This window comes from Sus scrofa, chromosome 13 (assembly GCF_000003025.6).
Source record: "Sus scrofa isolate TJ Tabasco breed Duroc chromosome 13, Sscrofa11.1, whole genome shotgun sequence".
Taxonomy (NCBI): domain Eukaryota; kingdom Metazoa; phylum Chordata; class Mammalia; order Artiodactyla; family Suidae; genus Sus; species Sus scrofa.
This window is the reverse complement of record NC_010455.5, coordinates 175,691,831-175,717,436: the sequence shown is the minus strand read 5'-3', so window position 1 is coordinate 175,717,436 and position 25,606 is coordinate 175,691,831. Positions and strand designations below refer to the sequence as shown.

The 25,606-nt window shown below is 33.8% G+C and overlaps 1 protein-coding gene across 12 annotated transcripts in view; it reads right to left on the bottom strand.

Moving 5' to 3' along the window:
• The window catches only part of ROBO1 (roundabout guidance receptor 1), a 1,131,260-nt gene that overhangs the window by 762,046 nt on the left and 343,608 nt on the right, over positions 1–25,606 (bottom strand). For 6 of the 12 annotated variants that reach the window (XM_021071368.1, XM_021071376.1, XM_021071372.1 and 3 more), the window contains exon 1: positions 21,914–23,153. The exons of 5 other annotated variants lie outside the window; for them this stretch is intronic. In XM_021071368.1, the coding sequence (XP_020927027.1) occupies positions 21,914–22,022 (109 nt within the window). In that variant the 5' untranslated portion in view covers positions 22,023–23,153. Of the gene's footprint in view, positions 1–21,913; positions 23,155–25,606 lie in introns of those variants that run through there. One more of the 12 variants, XM_021071377.1, reaches the window with a different exon arrangement.

Below are 25,606 nucleotides of genomic sequence, written 5' to 3'. Positions count from 1 at the left end.
ACTAACCCAGAAAAGATTAAATGTTTGAACCTAAGACCTAAAACTATAAAATTCCTAGAAGAAAACATAAGTGGTAGTTTTTTTGACATAGGTCTTAATAATGACTTTTTGGATTTAATACCAAAAGCAAAGGGAACAAAAGCAAAAATGAATAAATGAGATAATATCAAACTAGAACTTCTGCACAACAAAGAAAAACATCAACAAAATGAAATGGCAACCTACCAAATGTGAGAACATATTTGAAAATTATAAATCTGATAAAGAGCTAATATCCAAAATATGTAAAGAATCCATAAAACTCAATAGAAAAACAAAATGATTTAAAACTAGGAAGAGTATCTCAAGAAACATTTTTCCAATGAAGACATACAGATAGCCAACAGATATATAAAAAGATATTCAACATCACTAATCATCAGTGAAATACAAATCATAACAACAATGATCTATCACCTCACTTCTGTTAGAATGGCTATTAGCAAAAAGACATGAAATAAATGTTGGCAAAGAGGTGGAGAAAATAGAACCCTTCGTGCTGTTAGTGGAAATGCAACTTTAGACCGTCACCATGAAAGACAATTGAAGGTTCCTCCAAAAATTACAAATAAGAACTACCACTATTTGACAGGAATTCCACTCGCAGGTATTTAACCAAAGGAAATGAGAACACTAACTTGAAAAGATATGGCACCTCCATGTTCATTGTAACTGTATTTACATACAATAGTCAAGACATGGAAGGAATTAAAGTGTTCATCAACAGATGAATGGACAAAGAAGATATGATATATACACATATCATATATATATATACATATGCACACATTTCCTTCTCTTTTATAGCTGAATTTTATAAAAAATTATTTACATCTTATAAATGTAAAATTTATATTTTATAAAATACAGCTACAAAAGAGAAGGAGGAAATCTTGTCATTTGTGACAAAATGGATGGACCTTGAGAGAATTATGTTAAATAAGACAGAGAAAGAGGAATACCGTATGATTTTGCTTACATGTAGAATCTTAAAATAATGAGGAGTTCCCGTCATGGCACAGCAGAAGCGAATCCAACTAGGAACCATGAGGTTGCGGGTTCGATCCCTGGCCTTGCTCAGTGGGTTAAGGATCTCGTGTTGCCAGGAGCTGTGGTGTAGTTCATAGACTTGGCTCAGATCCTGTGTTGTGTGGCTGTGTTGTGTGGCTGTGGCTACAGCTGCAATTCAACCCCTAGTCTGGGAAGCTCCATGTGCCATGGGTGCAGCCCTAAAAATAAAAAAAAAAAAAGGCAAAAAAATAAAAAGAAAAAAATGAAAAACATGGTTGCCAGATGCAGAGGATTGTGGGGAGGAGCCAAGTGACTGAATAGGGTCAAAAGGTACAAACTCCCAGTTCTAAAGTAAATAAGTAATGGGGATGTAATGTACAGCATTGACTGTTGTTCTTAATACTGTAGTATATGCTTAAAAGCTGCTAAGAGGGTAGATCTTAGTCCTTATCACAAGAAAAAAAAATTTGTAACTATGTTTTGGTGATGGATGTTAACTAGACTTACTGTGGTGATTCATTCAGAGCATATAGAACTATCAAATCACTGTGCTGCATACTTGAAACTAATAGAATATTACGTGTCAATTATAACCATAAAAAACAAATTTTATTTATAAATTAGAAAAACTTGCATACTTTAACACATATACTTTAAAATGTAAATCCAGGAGAACTCCACTTTAAGGATAAAGAAGCTAGTATAATATTTACCTGGGAATACATAATTGAGGAATAGAGATTTTATTATTTCTTTATGGTTTAGTGTTAATATCAATGTTCATTTCATCTTTTCATCTATGACATGTACATTTGTTAGTCTTTGAACAGATTGTCATGTAAGGCCATTTAAATTACATAATTTAATAATTTGAAATCTTGTTTAAACTTAAGTAATTTGAAACACTCAATTACATGGTTACATTTCAGGAAGAAAAGCAGGCCTATTTCAAAGACAACAAATTGGAAATTCCTTTCATGTTCATTGTTAATTATATGGAATCTCTAGTTGATAATGTAATAAATGTATGAAATTGTTAGGAGACTAGAAGAGATCTAAACAGTCAACGAGTGGTCTACATCCTTTTATTTTATGCATGAAGGAACTGAGGTCAAATGACTTAAAACAGTGATTTGGTCGTTTGGAGCAAGTAGTATGAATCTGACAAAAAAAACAGTAAAAAATAATTGATATACGTAACCAAAAATATATTTGCACTGGATCTACTAGTACTTTTAGAACAGATTTTATTGACAATGCATTGATCCTGTAAGGCATTTACTATGTAATGATCTAGACAGATCCAGGGGAATACTATAACTATAATGCCATGGCCTTGAGAAGAGAATGAGTCCCAAAATGATAAAGTAATTCTTGAAACAATCAAAAATTCTCTAGATTCTCTAGGCCTTATGTGAACATCACAGTTTCATGTCCAGCGTAAATGATTTAATGTTTTATTTAGTCATATTTTGAATTTTTCATATAACATAATGTGGACACATAATTTTTTTTGGCTGCATCTGCGCCATGCAGAAGTTCCCAGGCCAGGGATCAAACCTGTGTCATAGAAGTGACAATGCTGGATCCCTAACCTGCTAAGCCACCAGGGAACTCCTGGACACATAATTAGATACCACATTGGACCTAATTATTTTTGCATCTTTCAGAGGGTAGCATCATCTCACTGAAATCTTGCATGGTGAGAGGGTGCCCTGATTGATGGGTAAGTGTCTGCTACAAATACTGTACTTCCCTGTCAGGGTCTGGGAAGGTGGGCTGATTTTTAAAGGGTAGGAGTTAAGGAGTAAGATCATAGGACTTATATAATAATGTTCTGATTCTCAGGATATTTTTCTTATTTCAAAGAAGAGACAATTTTATTTCTATGAGTAGCCTCTGCTGTGTGATTTTTACTCCTCTGATGATTCTACTTTTGGAATCAAACTGTGTCTTTCTGAAGTCTCTAAGACACACAGCTTCTGTGACTTACTACTATGCAGTACCCATTATCAGGCAATGTAGTTAATGTATCTTCAGCACTGAGTTTTAGCAAAAAGAACATGAAATCAAGTTATGGGACAAGAGTTTAAGATCAAACTCATTTATTTTAGGCAAATATAGAATGTGATTGTAGACAAGTTATTTTAATTTTTACCCTTCAGTTTCCTTATCTGGAAGTGGGGATGATAATAATGATGCATATCTACAAGGTTATTACATGGACAAACAGATGACTTATGAGAATTGTCTTTTGTAAACTGTAATGCGCAAAGTAAACCCTGTTGACACTATGAGAAAACAGAGTTATAGCAACATTAACAGTTTGGCAAATTAAATTATTTCAAAAAATACTTTAATATAATCCACACTTAATGTTCGATGTGGCTATATATAACTATTAAAAGAAAAATAAACAGGAATCTGGTCTTTTTAGATAGCAACTATAACTCTGCCTGTGGCTATCTTCAATAATAGGCAATATATATACAAATAAGAGATTTTTCGTTTTCAGTTCATTATACCAGAACACACGGTACCATTCTAAGGCAATGAAATCTTCCTTTTATCTAAAGAGAGAAATTTCCATTATAGTTCTTATAAAGGAATTAATAGTCTTAGTTAGCAAAGTGTTGCATCTAAATAAAATTCATTCAAAGTTTATTACAATGTCAAATCTTCAAAAGAACTGAGCCGTTCTAGTTTCAATGGCTAAAGTTAATTTTGCGTAATAATTCAATAAATTTCTAATGCAGTTGGAAATTGCAGTCTATGAAGAATTTCTCAATCAGGATTTCTCAAATTTTTTCACTATCTAAAGTCATTTGAAATTTTATAATTACACTGGAACATTGCATAAAATGATCCATAACAGCATATGTTCAAATTATTATTATTATTACTTTGTATTTTGTTATTTTTCACTCCTTTGGCTTTATTTTTATTATAGTTGATTTATGATGTAACAATTTCTGCTGTACAGCAGTTACCTAGTCATACATATATATATATATATATCTTCTTTTTCTCATATTATCTTCCTTCCTCTCTTTCAAAAAGAAAATTAAGGGTAAAAAATCTTATTATTGGGGGATACTATTTAAATTGACTTAAGGTTTTCTAGGGGACATGAAGGTCAAAGGATCAAATGATAGCACCCAAGAATCAAAGAGAATAGTTTTATCTGCCTGCAATGAATGCAGCAGAGGATTAGACCTGCCAGTAGTGAGAGATGAGAGGAACCAGAAAGGTTGAAGTGAACTGTTGGGAAAGTTGGAAAATCTATAAAATCTGTGTCTATATATGATTAGAAAACAATTAAGAGAACAGAAAATATTGTAGCTAAGGAAATGATGGATGATAGGGCAATGTTTATAAGAAAAGGGGAACAAAGGTCAGAGAAGGAGGTAAGAAAAGTTTTTAGGTAGGTCAAAAGAAGGATATTTTATTTTATTTTATTTTATTTTTTTAGGGCCGTACTCGTGGCATATGGGGGTTCCCAGTAGGAGTCGAATCAGAGCTGTAGTTACTGACCTACACCATAGCCACAGCAACGCAGGATCTGAGCCAACACAGGATCTGTGTCTGCTACCTACACCACAGCTTATGGCAACGCCAGATCCTTAACCCACTGAGCGAGGCCAGGGATCAAACCTGCATCCTCCCAGATGCTAGTGGTGTTCCTAAACCACTGAGCCACGAGGGGAACTCCTGTTTGTTTGTTTGTTTTTAATTGAAGAATTTGGAAGAGACCTTGCACATAGGGAAGGTTAATAGAATAGTTTGTGTGTAAGAAGGAGCTAAAGATGTATATATGTTCAGTTAAAATGCCCACCTTTTGGTCTTTCTGTTCATATAAAAAATGAAGTGAGATAAATCAACTGACAGAAAGCACAAATAACAAAGTAAACTTTAGCAGGTCACTTAATATATCTACATGTTATACAGGACTCTTTTATTTTTAAGATGAAGTATAGTTGATTTATAATGTTGTGTCAGTTTCAGATGTGTAACAAAGTGATCTAGATACATATACATATTCTCTTCCATTACAGTTTATTACAAAATACTGAACATAGTTCCCTGTTCTGTATGGTAGGTCCTTGAAGTTTACCTGTTTTATATATAATAATTTGTACCTGCTAACCCCAAACTTCTACTTTATCCCTCTACCATGCCCTTTCCCCTTTGGTAACCCGAAGTTTTTTTTCTATGGATGTAATTCTATTTCTGTTTTGTAAATAACTTCTTTTGTATCATTTTTTTAGATTCAACATATAAGTGATATTGTAGGGTATTTGTCTTTTCTGACTTATTTCACTTAGTATGATAATCTCCAGGTCCATCCATATTGCTGCAAATGGCATTATTTCATTTTTATGGCTGAATAGTATTCCACTGTGTATATATATCCCATCTTTATCCATTCATTTGTCCATGGTGGACATTTAGGTTGTTTCCATGTCTACTATGAACATTGGGGTGCACGTATCTTTTTGAATTAGAGTTTTTATCTTTTCTGGATAAATGCCCAAGAGTGGGATTGCTGGATCATACAACTCTATTTTTAGTTTATTTTTTTTAAGAAACCTCCATACTATTCTCCATAGTGGCTGCACTATGTACTTACATTTACATTCCCACTGACAGTATTACAGAGGTCTTTCAAAGAATCAAATTAATTAAATGAAGTAATGTGTAGGAAAATACTATATACACTTTCTATCTTATATATATATATATATATATATATATGTATTATTCATATAAATAACTTTTGGAAATAAGGAAGCAACTGTATAAGAAGACAGACATATAAAAAGTGCCATGTTTCTATGCATTATTCATTTTTAATATTGTTGATAAGAACAAAATTTAGTAATCTAAAAATAATTCATTCTTAGTAGAAGGGAGCAAAGGAAATTATTCCTGGACCTCCTATCCCTGATAGAAATGCTGTCTGTGATAGCTATACCTAAAATCAACTTTAAGATGTTAATAGGCATGAGTTCCCATTGTGGCACAGAAGAAATGAATCTGACTAGGAACCGTGAGCTTGTGGGTTCGATCCCTGGCCTCGCTCAGTGGGTTAAGGATCCGGCATTGTTGTGAGCTGTGGTGTAGTTTGCAAACGCGGCTTGGATCTGGCCTTGCTACGGCTCTGGCATAGGCCGATGGCTACAGCTCAGATTAGACCCCTAGCCTGGGAACCTCCATAAGCCATAGGTGTGGCCCTAAAAAATGACAAAAGACAAAAGACAAAAAAAAAAAAAAAAAGATGTTAATAGGCGGGTGCCAGTGAATTTTAAAGGAAAATAGAATATTTTAAAATTGGAATCAAAATCCTGCTAAGTTATCTTATGTACTTTTCTTATATTTATGATCTGATATATAAACTCTCTGTTATTAACACAATATATGTTTTACAGTGACACCAAAGTCAGTTTTATATCTATTAATTATTTATAGAAGGACTTATGGAATCTGGAGCAGGAGAACATCAATTTTATTTTTAATAGTTAAAATAATAAGGAACAATATTTCAGTGGCTTGTATTGGATTTTTGAAGCAGAACTGTTTGAATTTTTGGCATCTAGATTTCCATATTTTCTCTAGGACCTCGTAGAAGAAACATTTCCCCATCTTATGAGAGGGCAAATGAAAAGAAACACATATGTAGAAATACCTGAAAAGCATTTAATTTTCTTTTTTCAATAAAACATTTATTGTGCTCACTGCATAAAGTCTGAAGATCTGAAGAAGTGGATAAAAAATTCTTACATTTCTGACCACTGTTAATGTCTGTATATATTCCCTTCCAATATTTGCATCTTACATGTATATAGCTTACTACTATGGGAAGGCATATATTTCTACCCTAATATAATGGATATTATATTGAATACAATTTTTCATATCCTACTTTTTCATAGCACCATAACATGAGCCTTTCTGACATTATTTTTTTTTTAATGGACCCTTCATAAAAATGCTTTATTTGCTGTAAGATTCTCTTTGGGGATTATGTTCTGATTTATTTAACTAAACCTCTAATATCAGGCATCAGTTCATGTCATTCCTTAAAAATATTTACTGATTACAAGAAAGGGGAAAAAATAGTAATTTTTCTTTCTTTTTTTTTTTTTTTTTTGCTGTACCCATGGCATATGGAAGCTCCCAGGTCAGGGATCAAACTGTGCCACAGTTGTGGCCTGCACCACAGTTGCAGCAATACTGGATCCTTAACCTGCTGCACCACAAGGGTACTTCCTGAAATAGTAAATTATCCAAATGTATTACATAAGAGTATTTCTAGTTTATAAAACTTTAAAAACTTTAAAAGCATTTTGAAAGCTATGTATATATATATATACATACACAGATACACATATATTCACACTTGTGCTTGCTACAATTATTCAGTAGACTCCAAAGACTACAGCTAACTTTGCAGTTCAGAAGCTAGACACATTCATTAGCTATCTTGCCTCAGTAATCAATACCTTTTTCAGTCAGTAAACATTTCACTCTCTGTGATACTGGACAAATCTTTTCTGGGAATCCCTAGTTCTGGATAAATATCTGAAAAGGATCAGCGCATTGAACAAGAGAGAATCACTAAGAACAACTTTAATAAGTTATCAGATCCATCCTTTTGGATGAGATCTTCATTTATTCACGAAACAAGAATTAGCCACTTTATGTTAAATTCAAGACAAGCAGCCAAACAAGGTATCAATCAGGCAGACAAATTAACCATGACTTATGCAACTAGTAAGCCTAAAATATTGTGCTCCTGATTCTGTCGTGGCACAGTGGTTAATGAATCCGACTAGAACCATGAGGTTTCGGGTTCGGTCCCTGGCCTGGCTCAGTGGGTTAAGGATCTAGCATTGCCGTGAGCTGTGGTGTGGGTCACAGACGTGGCTCGGATCCCGCGTTGCTGTGGCTCTGGTGTAGGCTGGTGGCTACAGCTCCAATTAGACCCCTAGCCCGGGAACCTCCATACACCGTGGGAGCGGCCCTAGAAAAGGCGAAAAGACAAAACAAAACGAAACAAAACAAAAACAGCAAACATCCAGGGATGAAAGATGCCTAACACCAGCCAAATACAGCAATAAAACTGCAACCAAGAACTCTTTTTTTTTAAACATCCCATTTCCACCGCTTCCTAGCAATGTGTCTTTGGACTGGACTGTGTTACTTCTCTGTGCCTCATATTCTTCCTCTGCAAAATGTGAAAAACTTCCAGCATTTATTGAAAATTTTAAATAAATGGAAATAAATTATTTTCAACGGGGCCTTATCTAGAATGAGCATTTATTGAGTAAAGTATATTATCTTATACACAGTTAGCAACTAGCAGTTAGCAGTTAGAAAGGAAACAATTTTTACTCTTTCTTATAATATTAGCTTTTATATGCTGTTAATTATCCACTGCCAAATTTCCACGTAATAGTGCTAGAATATGATTTTAAAATTTTGTCTTTAATCGTTTAATTTCTATATTTTGAAAAATCAAGAGATGTCTTCCCTATTCTGTTTCTCCCTTCCAGTTCTCCATTTTCCTGAAAATAAAATAAATAAGCAATAAGCTATCACATAATTATATGTATATATATATAGACATAAAGAGATAGTCAGATGTTTGAATCTATATGTAGAAGCATTGTGAATATGACAGCCAAGGATGTAGACTAATACGGTTATCATTGATTCCAATATGAAAAGTGACACCTTTGTCTGTGACATGATCTGAGCAAGTACAATCTTAACCTCCTTTCATGAGGTAGTTGTATATTAAGAATTACTATGGAAACAGAACTACCTTCTGAGCTCAGTTAATTAGAGACAGGTTTTTTGGCGACATGCGTTTTCAATGGGATATTTGAAGGTTTTTCATTGGAGAGAAACAGCCTAAGGATTGCAGGACATTTGGCATCTCAGGTTTCTACCCACTAAATGCTGGTAGCAATGCCACTTCAATAATGAACAACCAAATGCCTCTGCAGCACTCCAAAGTCTGCCAAAGAATACCGAGTCTCATGTTTTGATTTGTTATTGCCAGCCCCAAGGAGACTTTTAGACATTTTTATCCTAATGGTATTCCTCAATGAAATTATAAGAGCACAGATATACTGTGCTTTACACATATAAAAGTACAATTTTTTCACCCCGTGTGATCAAATTTTCTCCGGGGGTAAAAACCTCCATGGAAAATATCTGTGCTAAGAGGACCAGACCACCCTCACGGAGAACCTCTGGTCACGCTGAGAAAGAACAGGTCCTAATGCCAGAGCTGTATCAGGCCTGCCCACCAGGGTCCTCTGATCAGTAACACGTTCCTATGTCTGTGGCTTGGGGCACCTGCAACTGCTCTGAGACAGCAGTAAATAGAGAAATATGAGATGCTGTCGGTTTGTACATGTATATAATCAGAGTGGTCCTATAAAAGTGTTAGATCATTTTTCTCTTTAGCTCAAACCCCCTCCAGTGGCTTCCCATTCTGTTTAGATTAAATCCCAAATCCTTACACTGGTCTATAACTGCTTGTGGGATCTGTTCTTCCCCCTCTTCAATCTCCTTCATCCTCTGGACACTCTGACCTCTGGACCTGCTGCCTGGAACAAGGCAAGCACCCTCTTCATAAGCCAAAGCCTTTCATTTACCCTGCCTCCTTTTGGAGCACTCTTCCCTCTGAGAGGAGCAGAGCTCACTCACCGACGACTTTCAGGTCTGTGAATTTGTTCAATGAGTGAATATTGACTGATTAAACATATTTTGGAATCAAAGGTGATTATGCACGTTCTGGCATGTACATGTTTACATACGAGGATGGCCAGAATACTTCAAATTAACTTATAAACTGAAAATGACCACATTTCTAGCACTCCATAAAACGTGCCCTAAAAATATCAAGATTGTTTTTAATACGAAAAAAAAATCTGATGCTTTCAGGTGGACAGAAGAGTGTGGCTCCTTGCATTGAGCATAAATGAAAGGTGTTTCATATTTTTCCACCTGCAGACACTTTCATTTTCTCTTTACATAACGCTACATGAACGTGACTATGAAACACACTGACATTGTCTTTTACCCTTAACTTTGTGACAGACCTTTTACAGACGTTTTCCAAACATAATCCAAACATGACATTAAAGACCTGAATTGCTGATTCACTCACACAAGATCCTTGTGTAGCCAAGCAGAACTCATAATACTTAGGTTTATTAGGTGTACATTTACCCATGGTTTTATATTTAATTACTTATTCAGAAAAGCTTGCTGTGTGTCAATCAGTTCTCCAAATTATGTCACCAAATGTAAATTTATTTCAAAATACAGTAAATGTGAGTTCTTAGCCAAACTGTTACATTGGAAAAATACTGCAATCCGTTAAAATAAATTCAATGTTTGCATTATTTCCTAGATATAAAAGCCAAAGTGTTAAACTATTTTTCCAAGTTCTTCTATCAGTTCCCTGAGTCACTCTATAAAAAAATACATTTATAACAGCCCCCACAAAACAGACACACAAACACACATACAGACACACACACACAGAGGACTGCATATTTAACAAATGATAACATCAGGGAACACATTTCTAATTGCACTATTTTGAGGAGAAATACGACAAAATTTTGTATATGAATCCCCAAAACTACCCTCACATTTCAGCATTTCAGGTCTTTTTTTTCTTTTTGCCTTTTTTAGGGCTGCACCTGCAGCATATGGAAGTTCTCAGGCTGTGGGTCAAATTGGAGGTATAGCTGCCAGCCTACACCACAACCACAGCAATGTGGGATCCGAGCCATGTGTGCGACCCACACCACAGCTCATGGTAATGCTGGATCCCTAACCCAATGAGCGAGGCCAGGCATCAAACCCACCTCCTCATAGATCCTAGTCAGTTTCGTTAAACGCTGAGCCATGAGGGAACTCCTCAGCTCTTTTCTGTGTAAAAAGATTTTTTTTTACTTCCCCTCTTCTCAACATATTAAACATTTGCACTTTACTTTGAGGGTTTCACTTTATAACTCATTTCATAATAGAAATAAGATTCACTTGTTTTTTTTTCCATATAAGTATTAATAAGTGTTTAAAGATGAGTACTTGATTTTAAAACATTTATATTAGAATTTGATTATGTCATTTTATATGGTGTAGGTTTTATACTGAGAAAACTGTGCATTCTAAATAGTATATATTCTAAAAAAATGTTTCTTTAAGTAAGTGTATTACATTAGATGAAGACACAAAGGCACTTTAAAAAATCAGTGTTAGAATTTTGGCTAATTGGTGTTTAAATGTGTTAATGTGTTTTATTAAGTCAATGAGTGTGTAAACATAATTCTAAGATATCCTCTTAGTTTTCCCTGCTTTGTGAGCTCATCATCTTATAATAAATAGTTTACTTTCAGAAATTTAACAAAAGGAAAACAAATAATGCCATCGAAAATGACCATTTCCTGAATATTTAATAACTCTCCAACAGAACGCAGATTTAAAGCAGAGAAAATACAGATACACCCATATTTAAATCTGAGATAACAAGGAAAATCCAAAACAGGTTTCTAGTCAAATGTTAATCATTTGGAAATTATTATTATTTTTAATTCTGTGGCTAGTTTCTAAGAATTGTTGATTAAAAACAATTTAGCCCTAGTTTCCCCAAACTTACTGTCTGATTGTAGATGGTTTGCCTAGTCATTCACTCATTCATTATTTATTTATTATGGATCAGTCTCTAAAATGTGTTGCTAAATTAGGCTTTGACATGAAGATGCTATAGTTAGCTAAAATATAAAGGCTAAAACATATGAGAATTGATATTTAGGCTTCTACATTTTGACTGAAGCACTCAACATCTTCTAAGAGAAGAGATTAGAAATGTGAATTGGGTCTGCTTTCCATAGAGGAGGGAAAATAAATCCTTTGGTAAATGGCTGATATTGCATACATGGTTTTAGACAATGAAGAGGAAGAGACAGGATCACTTAAGTTTGAAGTGTCATATTCAGTTCCTGAAAGAATTTAACTTTGAATACTTATACACATCCAGTGTACACTTGTAAACTCAAGTGTAGCCCATGTGAATCAATGATAAGTGAAGTTAAGTTTACTTAATAAATAATGTCAGAAAAAGGACAGGAATGATAAATATGGGCACTCTGCATATAAAATCAAATGATCTTCAGTAACTTCTAGCACATAAAATGAAAATATATTATATCATAGTAAAAATAAAGTGAACTCTTGGCAAAGACAGAGTATTCAAATTTCTCTAATTTTCTTGAAGATTTAATCCTGGCATCATTTATAGGAACCTTTAAAAGTGCTCTTTCAAGTAACTTTTCAGAGAGATATAATCATAGTTATATTTGGGCATTTTATATGTATATTATATCATATGTTTTTATATAAAAATACATATGCATGTGCACACATGTATAGAACACATTATTTACATGATTTTTAATTTATATTTGTCAAACACATTTGACATTTTTATTTTTACAATTATTTGATATGATATATGACCTATTTGTTCATCGCATCTTCAATTTTTGAGTGTATATACATCTCAAAATGCAAGATAACTTTCTTAGCATTATCACAATACCTTATAAATTTGTAATAGAATCAGAAGAAATAAACATAAATAAGATTAAATTTGTTGTTTGACTTGAATCTTATTTTTTTCAACCTGGAGAGATTCTTATTCCATTAAAAATTTACTGCCCAGTTTTTTTTTTCTCCTTAAAAGTTGTCAACGTATCTCGATATTACAGACCATAATAGACACATATTGGTGTTCATTAACTGCCATCATTACGTTACATTTCTCCATTGCATATGGTGATCTGGGCTCTATATCAACCAAGTAATATTCTCTCAGGAAAGAGTTTTCATGTTGGCAATATTGCAGAGAAGGATGTGCAACAAACAGAGAAATATACATCAGAGGAAGAAAAATTTACTCTTAATAATATAACACAAATAATAATAAATATTACAACTGCTACAATCAGAATCACCAGTGTTTGAACATCTGTGTTCAAACAATTTGGGGAAGAAAATATTGTTATCTCCATTTAACAACAACAACAACAACAACAACAACAACAAACCCCAGAGACCCAAAGAGATCATGTTCTCACGGCATACAAACAGGTTGTAAGATTGTGTTTGGACTTTGGGATGTCTATCTCCTGCTCTTCATAGGATATAATGACTTTGAAACATACTGGAGACTTCTTAACTGTTTTCCTCCAAATTAAATTTGGGGTTGGAGGGGCCATCATTTTACTCTAAAGTATGCATTACTTTTCATGGGGAAGTTATTTTGGTGATGATTTTCATGATGGCTTAATTTATCAGAGAAGAAATTTCCTTAGCAGTAACTGATGAAATTTCTGGCAGAGCTCATGGACTTCTTGATCATAAACTATGTTCAGGTTATGATGCGATTGCAGTATTTAACCATTAAATGCTTCAGGTTAATAGGCTGCCCAAATGTCTTCAAATTATCACTCAATCTCTCTCAATCCACTTTTCAACTCCACAGCCTTACATAGCAAAGAACCCCCCATTTCTTTTCTCTGTCTCTGTTTCTCTGTCTCTGATTCTATATATTTTAATGCTAATAATTTTGTACGTTCATTTCTTCATGGTAACAATGAGAGATGAATCAAAACTACACTACTTTTAAGCCTGTTCAGCATTTTCTTACATTATTTAAACTACACCAAACTTACTTATAGTGTGAAAATCTTAATAGGGAGAGTGTTAAACAGACTCATCAAAGAGAATGTGGCTACTTTGGCAGGGATTTTGGACAAGTTAGAGCAGTGATAGATTCATCACCACATTTCTTTGAGCACACTGTTCTACTTCATTACACTGCCCAAAACTAACTGAGCTCTAGCACATAAAATTCTTTTAACACTTCTGTAACCTGAGAACAATTTCAAATGGCAAATAATAGGTAGTTTCTAAGGAGGGCTAGTGAACAGTAAAATTTTGAACTTGTCTCTTTTTTAAAAACAGCAGGCTTCCAAAGACATTATATTCTTAGGTGTGGTTTTACTATACCTTTGGGCTAAATTTTTATGAGCTTAAATGCCTAGTTTTAAAATCAAAGTCAGTCAGAAAATAATAGTCAACTGACAGAAATAAGCTATATAGCCAAATTTGTTGGCTCACATCTGTACCATAAAATAAGAAAAATGAAATCTTATAGACTCCATTTCTTTCAGTGTCATTCAAATTTATGAACATTTTTGTTAGAACCAAAACATTATATTTGATATCATTATAGAAGAGATAGTTAATATCATCATGCTGGGATAATTTAGAGAAATTTTGCCATTTCTCTGTGGCAAAAGCTGGAATGAAAGCTGGATTTACCAAAAACTGAGGTTGCAGACTGATCCTGTTCATCCTCGTGAATTACATACCTTTTTAAAATGTCTGTACATACTTAAGTTCTATCATCTTTATCAGAATGAAATCAAAGTTGTTTCTTAAAATTATTCTGACAAAAAACAAAAAAGACATAAAATTATTTTGAAAGTCTGCTTCTGTAGAATTATAACCTTTCAATATGGAATGGTTTGAGAAAGGATTACCTGGGAAATGGCTTTTCTATTCATGTGTGTGACAGCTGAGTTCAGCTGTTTTCTTAAGCATCTATGGAACAGCTGAACTTTTTCTCCTGGTCCCCAGATTTGAGGCTAAGGGAGCTTGAGGCAACAAAATTACATTGGAATGTATATGATCAAGGAATTTACTTTCTCTTCATCTGCTACAGCTTTAAGTTATTGACCTTTGTGCCACATATAAGGGCAAAATCATCTTCTATAACTCTTCTCACCTACATAGGGGTTATATATTAGGATAACTGTATTCACCGTAACTGTATGTTACAGGCTTAGTGCAATACAAAACACAAAACAGGCAGGCTGCAAATTGATGGTTCAGTTTTGCAAACTTAACTAATTGTAGTCCTTATCTGTTCCATGGCGTTTATAATTATCCTCAGATAACAGGCATAGCAATCTGGAGAAATGGAATGAAACAAATTTGCTTTTATGACTTTCTCCTAGAGTTCCTTGGGAGTAGATAAAATGATTTAGTGTTAGCCAATAAAGGCAGCTCATATTCTGACATCAGTTAAACTTGGTTTTCTGAACAATAAAATATTGACCAAATGGAAGAGATAGAGGATAAATGACCATGTGTTGCTGAATAATTATTTAATTGTCTAAAAGAATGGCCTTACAATAACTAATTAATAAAGCTAGAATGCAATAAAATTATTGGTCTTTTAAAATATTATGTATCAATATTCAAATGTTGAATTCAAATTCAATAATCAATGTTCAAATGAATTTCTCAGAAAAAAATAGACGTGTAGTCAATTTCATTTTATTTTAGTTCTTCTCTTGCTATAAAAATTAAAAAATCTGTCTATGCCTTTCTAGAGTTAAAAAAATTAAAGCTTAAATCTCTTTGACTTGAGTGTAAGGTGCCTAAAATTTCCCACTAAAATTATGTTCATTTATTTCAGCCATAATTTATAATGAATAAGTGATAGAGAATACATTAGTTCTTTCAAAAATATTGCACCACAAATGATAGTACACATGCAACACTGTATTGTTCTCCATAAAAAGAACTGTGAACTATCCAGAACTTCATTATGACATATTGTATATGCAATAAAATTATTGGTCTTTTAAAATACTATGTATCAATATTCAAATGTTGAATTCAAATTCATTAATCAATGTTCAAATGTATCTTGAATTATACTCTAAAGTATCATGATATAAAGATGATCCTCTTGGGTTAAATGAACTTCACTAATGTAATACATGAGATCTCTACCCTCCGACTACAAATAGTAACTGAGATGGTCAGAGGAAGGAAAATTTCCTCTGCAAGGGGGAGAGTATCAGTTGCGTGTTAAGACATCCAGTTTTGACTTTTTAGCGTCAAGGAACATATTCTGCTCTTTCTCTGATAAGGGTCCAATCACCCCTGGGCTGCTCAAAGGCAAATCCTATCAACTTCTCATATTTCCAGATGTCTGTTATTGTACTGTTAACTTCAAACGGTGTTTTAGTGTATCTTTGATACTAATCTTTGCCTGGGGGTAACTCACTACTTATACTTTAGCTCACCACAAATCTACTGATTTTTGGTATCAAATCATCATCTGATCAACACTGCAAGGGCATCTTATTGGCTATTTTAAAAAAAGGAACAAGACACAATAAAAACTGTTTCCTTAATAACTTTATATTGTGGATTAAAGTTATATACTGTTTTAACTTACTGTACATGGTTATTTCTTTTCTTTTCTTTTTCTTTTTTTGGCTTTTTAGGGCAGCCTCACATGGGGCATATATAAGTTCCCAGGCTAGGGGTCGAACTGGAGCCGCATCTGCCAGCCACAGACACAGCCATAGCAATGAGGGATCCAAGTCACATCTATGACCTACACCACAGCTCAAGGCAACACCAGATCCTTAACCCACTGAGCAAGGCCAAGGATAGAACCCACATACTCATGGATACTAGTCAGGTTCATTACCACTGAGCCACATTGGGAACTCTGAACATGGTTATTTCTTAATAAGAAGTATTGCTCAAAATTTAATAAAATGAAGAGATAAAGAATAAACAGTGAAACTTTTTTTTAAACTTGTAAGCCTATAGTCTCATAACTTTACAAAACAAGTACTTTGAAAGAAGAATTAAAAACTGATTTGTAGTATTAGGTTCTTGAGGAATTGTGTAGTATATGATATTGTCAATAAAGTAGCAAAGATGAAACATAAAATTGGAGAAAGAGCAATTGTAGATAAGTATTTTAAAATTTAATTTAAATTATTTCAGGGCATCTCTGAAAGACTCTTCCCCCAATAATTCTAATATTTCAAAAATTTTCTACAAGATACACTTCACCTGTGGGCAGTGACCAAAGCAAAGAAGCAAATGGTTAAAAATAACTGTAGAGTTCACTTTAAAATTTTGTAATGGGAGGTCAAAAATAATATATCAAATAAGAAATACAGTGTGGTATATGTATGGAGAGATATTTGTTTTTCCACAGGATAGAAGGTTTGGCAATCTTAAATGGATTTGGTAAACCAGAGACTTTTTTTTCTTTATAAAAAATATCTTCTGAATTAATCCAGAGCATGAGTCTATATATATATATATATACTATATCTATGATCCAGTCTTTTCCTTGAATGATATGGCTTTAAAAAAAAAAAAACCCTAAGATTTTTACTTCCAAAAAAAAACTGATAAAACCCTCAAAAAGTATTTAAAAATTAAGTAAATTCAGTAGAGTTATATATATCCACAATGCCTAATGAAAACTCTTACTTTGGAGCATTTCTGTTTTAATTTAATTTCTCTTCATATCAGACACAACTTAGAATAGATTTACAAGGAGATCCTGCTGAATAGCATTGAGAACTTTGTCTAGATACTCATGTTGCAACAGAAGAAAGGGTGGGGGAAAAAATGTAATCGTAATGTATACATGTAAGGATAACCTGACCCCCTTGCTGTACAGTGGGAAAATAAAAAAAAAATATAAAAAAATTTAAAAAAATAAAAAAATAAAAAAATAAAAATTAAGTAGTTATATATATCCACAATGCCTAATGAAAACTCTTACTTTGGAGCATTTCTGTTTTAATTTAATTTCTCATCACGTCTCATTACATCAATATATAGTCATTGAATAAATGTATTTCCTAGGTTCTTTTTTTTTTTTTTTTTTTTTTTTTGTCTTTTGTTGTTGTTGTTGCTATTTCTTGGGCCGCTCCCGCGGCATATGGAGGTTCCCCGGCTAGGGGTTGAATCGGAGCTGTAGCCACCAGCCTACGCCAGAGCCACAGCCACGCGGGATCCGAGCCGCGTCTGCAACCTAGACCACAGCTCACGGCAACGCCGGATCGTTAACCCACTGAGCAAGGCCAGGGATCGAATCCACAACCTCATAGTTCCTAGTCGGATTCGTTAACCACTGCGCCACGACGGGAACTCCTTTCCTAGGATCTTTGCTAAAGCCAGGAAACAAACAATAACAAGAGAGTTCTTTCCTCCTTGTTATTGGGGAGAAATAAATAAATAAAAATACATACAAGATATAGTTAAAGATAGATGCTATAAAAAACAGGACTAGAGGGTTGAGAGTTATAAGGCTTGAAGTTCTTTTTCACCCTAGAAGGCTTTTATGAGTTCTTTTTTTTGAGTCATAATGTATATATATCTGTATAGCCTTTTTCACCAAATGTTACATTGTTACATTTTAAGCATTTCTGCTGTTGCTATTTTTTAAAACTTACTTTTAATGTTTGAAAATGGTTACCTTTCACAGGATCTACTCTATTTACTAAACTTTCTTCTATGTTTTACAGTTACATATTTTTTGCAATAATTACTATTTTGATGGATATTGTACATAAATAAAAAGAATAGGGGCATATTCAATAATTTTACATATTCCAAAGAATTCACTTAGTTAATATACAAATTTATACTTTCAAATTTAATGAGTAATTCTGAAGCATTCATTTATTTAAGCAAATAATCACTGAGTTTTTACAATATATTAGGAATTCTACTAAATGCTGGAAATGATAGAGTCTCTTTCTTGAGTTCACCATTTTGAGAAGTAGGCAAAATTACAAACTGATGTAAAGAGTTGGATAAATATTAGAATAAATGATCAAAGTTTAGTTTCTTAAAGATATGTAAGCAAAGGAAACACCTAGGGACACTACAGTCTCTCAAAGAACAAATGCAATCGATTTTCAAGTAAAAGACTGTTTTTAACAATCTCTGAAATCTTTTTATGATTTTAGAAGTGCATGAATAGAAATTGATCAAAAAATGACTTGCAGAATAGACTTGTGGTTTCCAAGGGCGAGGGAATGGGGTGGTTGGGGTGGTTGGGGAGCTTGGGGTTAACAGATACAAACTATTGCCTTTGGAATGGATTAGCAATGAGATCCTGCTGTGTAGCACTGGGAACTATGTCTAGTCACTTATGATGGAGCATGATAATGTATGAAAATAGAATGCGTACGTGTATGTGTAAATGGGTCACCATGCTGTACAGTAGAAAAAAAATTGCATTGGGGAAATAACTATAAAAAATAATAATTTTAAAAATAGACATACACAATATCCTTCTGAAAAAATCAGTGATACAGGCAAGAAAGAATGTAAATTTCCTTATACATGCAGATCCATGCCAAAATCTGTGATGTGACATTCTTTGAAAACTAGAAACTCTGATTGAGATTTATCACCTTGATTTTTATCATTACTTTTTAGGTATAATATATAACTCTCAATTCACTAGGAATTTAAATATCTTTCCAAATACATTCACAAATTCTCTCAGAGGATATACATAAAGTTTACTATAAGCCTTCTATCACAACTTATTCATTGTTGGGAATCAATTGATCTGTAACCCAACAGGAATTCTCTTAGTTGAGAAATTCTCAATAAATTGCCTCAGCTCCTCTCACACAAACTCTTCAATGCAAGGGTAAGTTTGGATCACTCGATTTTGTGTTTCCCAGGGGTTTATTTGAAAAGCAAAAGGTTGAAGCACAAAGGTTTAAAATGCTGTGTTGCCATTGTGGTTTAGGGCACTGAAGATCACTATAGTAATTGTAATATAGGAAATTACAGTTCAGTCACCTCTTGAGAAATCAAATAATTTTAAAACATAGCTGTCCCTCTACATCAGGACAATGTATTTATCAAATTCCATCCATTTTTTTCTCAACCCAATCACAGGCCCAATTTTTTCCAACATTATTTCCTTAAAAGCATTTTTTGGAAAGTTTGGAACATAGTTTGCTAATGTTTTCTAAAGATATTTATTTACATCCAACCAGCCTGAAGACTTTGGGAGTGCCTACATGAAAGAGTAACACCTTGAGTATTCTCAAACTGATTCATTTTGAGGCTACTCTTTTAAAAACAGACCCAAAGCTGAGTCAGGAACTGGGGTTTGAGTTTCTCAGAGTCTGACTGTTCTCTGAGGGAGCTTTGTGCTAGGGAAAGAACATAGAATTAGAAGTCTACACACTGATTACAGAGCTGGGTCTGTATCTTAACTGGGTGAATATTCTAGATCAAGTCATTTAACTTTTTGGCATATCAGGTTTCTTTTTTTTAAATGGAAGCAGTCATATCTATCCTTGCTAATGATGAGATTATTGTAGATACTGTTTCTTATAATGGAGATGATAATATAAACTTATAAAGCTAGATAAGTAAAACTTATATTAATGGGCTAGCATGATTAGAATTAAGTCCAAAGTGTGGAATAAAATTGATGACTCTTGGACTTTGAAGAGGAATGAATTCCTCCTAGTGTTATCCAGCGGGATGCAAGATTTAGCTTACATGGTTCCACCTTAGAACAGTGAAGGAGAACATCAAGGCAATCTTCAAGTTCAGAGAAGATATAGTCAATAAAACCAATTACATATTATTTGTGGAAGGTGTAAATATCAGATCTATTTCCTTTTCTGAATCATGAGAAGGAAAAAAAAGAGATTAATGGAAAAAGAAAGGAGAAAGAGGAAGGAAGATAAAAGGCCATAATAATTGATTACTGAGAAATTCAGGTGAAAGCTAAATTAAACCTATAACTTTCCCAGCTTATCAGGCTTACAGTTCCCATTGATCTATCCATCAGATCATTTCATGACAGTAAAACAAAATGGTAAATGAGCCAAAGGCATGATTAAAGCAAAAGTCATAATTATAGCCATTAGCTCTAAGGCTACTTGAATCTTCTAAATTGGAGTTTCAGTAAAATAGGTTCATTGGCATTGCCTCTTCTGAGCACTCAACAATATTTTGAAACATTCCCCTTTTCCAAAGAGATTCCTTGGTTCATCTCTACATCCTTTTTTTGAAGAGAGTTAAAGAGAAGAGGAATGCATCTACCTCTTCTATCTTGGAGATAGGAATATAGCTACTTCTAAGCTTTCTACACACACACACACACACACACACACACACACACACGACCCTTCTACCATCTGGGAGGGTAAAAGGGAGAAAAGCCAGTAGCTGGATCTGGCCAATTAGTTCTGAGGGAAACAAATGCCAAATCCATTTCCTTCTTCTATAATGATACCAGAAACAGATTCAGTTCTAAAACTGAAATAGTAGTTTAAATACCATATGCCTTAAACATATAAACACATTTAATAGTGAAATGGTCTTGCATGTCCATAGGGAGAGAATAAGGAAGTTAGTGACTCTAAAGAGTAATATATTTATCAACCAGCAATTCCCAATTGCAAAGCACAGACTCTTAAGTGATTCAAATCAGAGTGCCTATGACATTTGCTATTTCTAAATTTCCTTTCTTGCCAACATCAGAACAAAATGCTTATATGTAAAAAAGTGTATTACGTAGCTAGCATTTGAATATCAACAAATACGAGCAACTTATTTGAACTTTATACAGAAGAGCTGAGGTTAACTTACATATATGGCCTTTGGCTTCTATCTACTCAAAGTCTTTACAGTCTCAGGAATTGTAAGAGTTAACTAGAAAAGCCAAACAAAAGTCTTGCAAGGAAATCCAGAACAATATTGCAGATGTGTGGAGCCTAGAGAAGGTTGAGTCCATTTATTCTGCATGCATATTTAATGTGTAAAATTCTTCCGAAGTCTTAAAACAACCTCTTGGAAATCCTGTGAACTGCAAAGCTAGGCAGACCCGATACATTCCTAAATATAAAGAGGAAAGAAAGAAATGCACCAAGAGTAAAAATTCCTGTTTACTCACGATTCTTTTCACCTCTCCACCTTGATCCAGCTTTCATTCTGCCTGAGACACCCACAGGAGAAGTTATTTCTGCCATCGAGAGCAGCAGCATCAGTAACAGCACAGCCATGCCAGGTAAAAATAACCTCTATGGAGAGTCCTGTCACAGACAAACCTGAAGGCTTTTGCTGGGAGTAGAAAACCCTGGAGCCAATCCTGTCATTTTATTCAGCAGAAATGCAAAAAGGCTGTTTTTCCCATAAATTTTAAAAAAGCAGGTATGGTCTCATCAGGCTTTCCATTTGAATTATGTAGGGAATTAAAAAAAAAAAATTAGAAGGGATGTAAAAGCTCCCTCTACACATAAGCAAAATGTCAGGAAAGATGAGCTGACAATTTTCTCTGGTCTCTTCTGCAGCTACCAGTTCCTAACCTGCTCCTGCCAACTCTCACTTGTTCCAAATGTTTGTCAACATTTTTCATAACATGATAACAGGAAAACGCTGAGATTTCAGCTTTTTCCCTCCTACCCATTCTGTACCACAGATTATAGTACTTGACGAATCTGAATATTTAATTTTGGCACTGCAAACACACCTCATTTCAAACAGAGGTGGTTGTTAAGGAAAGAAAAAAAAATTCGAGTTTTTCTCGAAGCTCTATCTAATGTCTTGTAGAAGGGATTAGATGTATAAATATCTCTGCCAAGACATGATAAAAATACCTCTGCAAAGGGAAGTGGTAAACCATCATCTTTACTACTTAGCTTGTACTGTGTAAATTATATATTCAAAGAATAATGTAAAAAGACAATTTGCCAAAAATATCCCAAAGCCATGGAAGAGGGAAATGTAATGTACATTGCACATTCAAGGATCCTCTGCACTGCAACACAAACAGCTGTTTGCTTTATAAAGTACATGTTGGTATATTCCATCTCTTCTATTTCCTGCAGAATGATTTTTATCACCTCATGAGCGGAGCAGATTTTTTTCACAAATTAGACTTCTCTGTTTTACAAACAAGTCTATTTCCCGTAGGCAAATTGCAACATTGTCTTGATTATTTTGGAACGACACTGTACCAACATGAGAAGCTTGCCTTCACTTCATGACAAAATTTATTTTTTAAAAAAATAAAAATGTGTTGCTTCTAAGAGCATTATATAACAATAATATAATACATTTATTTTAACAAGCATATAAAGCTATTTTAAGATACTGCTAAACACATAATGATATTCTACAACCTGACCTAATTAAATAGCTCACACAGCTGCCAAAACATATTTCTAAAACACATACCTGAGAATGTGCTGTTTACTGTCAGTCGCCTATACTGCAGTAGAGGAGGGGGAAAAAAAAGTCCTACAGCAGCCAAGCAGGTAATATAAACAGGTGAAAGAGGCTCAGTGGAAGACAAGAGAGAGAGGTGGGGATTGTGGCTCTGCACAGAGAAAGCCTTTGTGATGGGTGGTTACTGCCACTCAACTCCAGGTCAGCATTGCTATGTGAATTGTAGACTCTGGGTTGCCAGATGTTTTAATTTTTAAATAGAAGCTAGAAATTCAAACTATAATGAGGAATCTCCTAATTATTAAAGAAAAATATCACAACTGTAAAATTCTTAACCAGTCATATAAAGCAGAGTGTTCTGAATCTGGTTCTAATTTAAATTTTTCAGACTCTTTGATTCAAGAAGCATTCCTTAAATGCCAATAATATATCAGATATATTATCAACAGAAAATATCCATAAAATAATCTCATAGATTAGACAGACATTAAACAGACAATTTTTCATGTGATATGAAAAATGCAGTGAAAATACATATGCAATTTTCTGTGGAATCATAAGAGAAGAAAATGTCTGAATTTCTAGGGCTATTAAAGAAAGGTTTTTTTTCCCCCTCCGATTCCTACTATGAACTATAAAATCAAGTCATGCTAGGAACATTCGCATTCTCCAAAAGACCATGAACTTTCCAGACTGTCAGGTCTTCTTACATATTATCTTTCTCCTTGAAATAACTTTTACCCATCTCTACTTTATATAATCCTATTAATGTGTAATAGCTTTAAGAGAGTTTATCTTCTCAGACTTTCTCAGGCATAATTATCCATTTTTCTCATGACTTATTCACCTAGAAGCAGAGATCTCAGCAATTATTTTAGAGTTTATGTGTGTATGTGTGTGTATGTGTGTGTATGTGTGTAAACGTGCCCATGCACCTGTGTGTTCAACAGGAGGAACATAGCTTGTTGTGGGCCTGACTGTCTTATAGTCTCTTTATAGTCCTAAATTCAGTAATAATTTCTGTACATAAAAGAAAATCACCAAAAGTTTGTTGAATGATAGTCCATTTTCTCTTACATTATGGATATTAATTTGAGCCAGTAAGTTTTTAAATTAAAATATGACTTTAAAGAGCCAGGATAACTTCTTTTATTCTCTAAATGTGTATTTATTTATATGCTGTCATTTGCTTTCGTTGATCATTAGCATTACAAGGTGTTAGAAATAAATAGGAAATCCTGCTTACATTTATTCTCTTTCAGTTAAAGTCAATTATAACCATGAAATGAAAGCAGCATCTTAGTCTCTATAATCCACACTACATTAGTGAAAGCTCTATTAACTTTCAGGTCATGAGAATTAGGAGATCATCAAGAGGGAGCAATTATAAATATGCAGTGTGCATTGATTTATATGTTCTCATTTGCTTTCCTTGGCCATTAGTATTATAAGATAGCATAGATACACAGAAAATTCTAGTTATATTCTAAGACCAGCTTTTAAATCTGCAAATCTTTAAATATAAAGACACTGAAGATTATGAGTGGATGGGTTTAGTCTGCTCTAAATTATGAATTGGTACAAAGCCAGTTATTTGTCAGTCACATCCTAAATTCCACATCTTTAACTACTTTGATTTAAAACATTAAATAGGTAAAGTGCATTTCTGCATCTTCTTTTTCTTCTTGTTCCAAGCTCTCCTTCCACTTGGCTGTCCAAACACACTCTAGTCTGACTTGATGGAGGTGAACAATCTCATTCTTCCTAAGTGAAACTGATGAGTGCCATCATGTCAAATAACCTAATAAATAAATCCTGACTCAAGAAATTAATAGGAGCAGTCAAAAGCCTCCTACAATTCACTCATTCAACACAGGTTTTCTGAGTACCCAATATGCATCAGGCAGGAGGCTAATTACTGAGGAGTTGCAATGAATCAATTAATATGGTTATATGGTTGTTGCTCTCAAGGAGCTGATGTTCTAGTGAGTGGAATTTGATACCATATAACAAAATCCCAACATACTTTTATGTTGCATCTTCAATAAGGTGAAAGGGAAAGTTTCATAAAAAGATTATAGCAAGGAGACTTAAAGTTCTTTGAGGAAGTAATACATAGGCAGAGACAGGATTATTAAGCATATACAAGGCAAAAGTGGAAAATACAGGAAATAAGTTCAGCCATACAGAAATGCTATGCAAATTTTTTTCAGGCATAAAAGAGTTCGGTGCATGTTAGGATGAAAGAATAGCTGAAGAGATAGGTAGAAACCTATTTAGTTTGAGCCTTTTGGCTTGAAAGCTTTATTAAGGACTCATAACTTTATTCTTAGGTTTTAAGAAGGAATAGATCTTTGCATTAAAAGGTTACGTTTCTTCTCTTCAATAGAAAGAAAAAGGTGTAGGTGTCAAAAAAGGA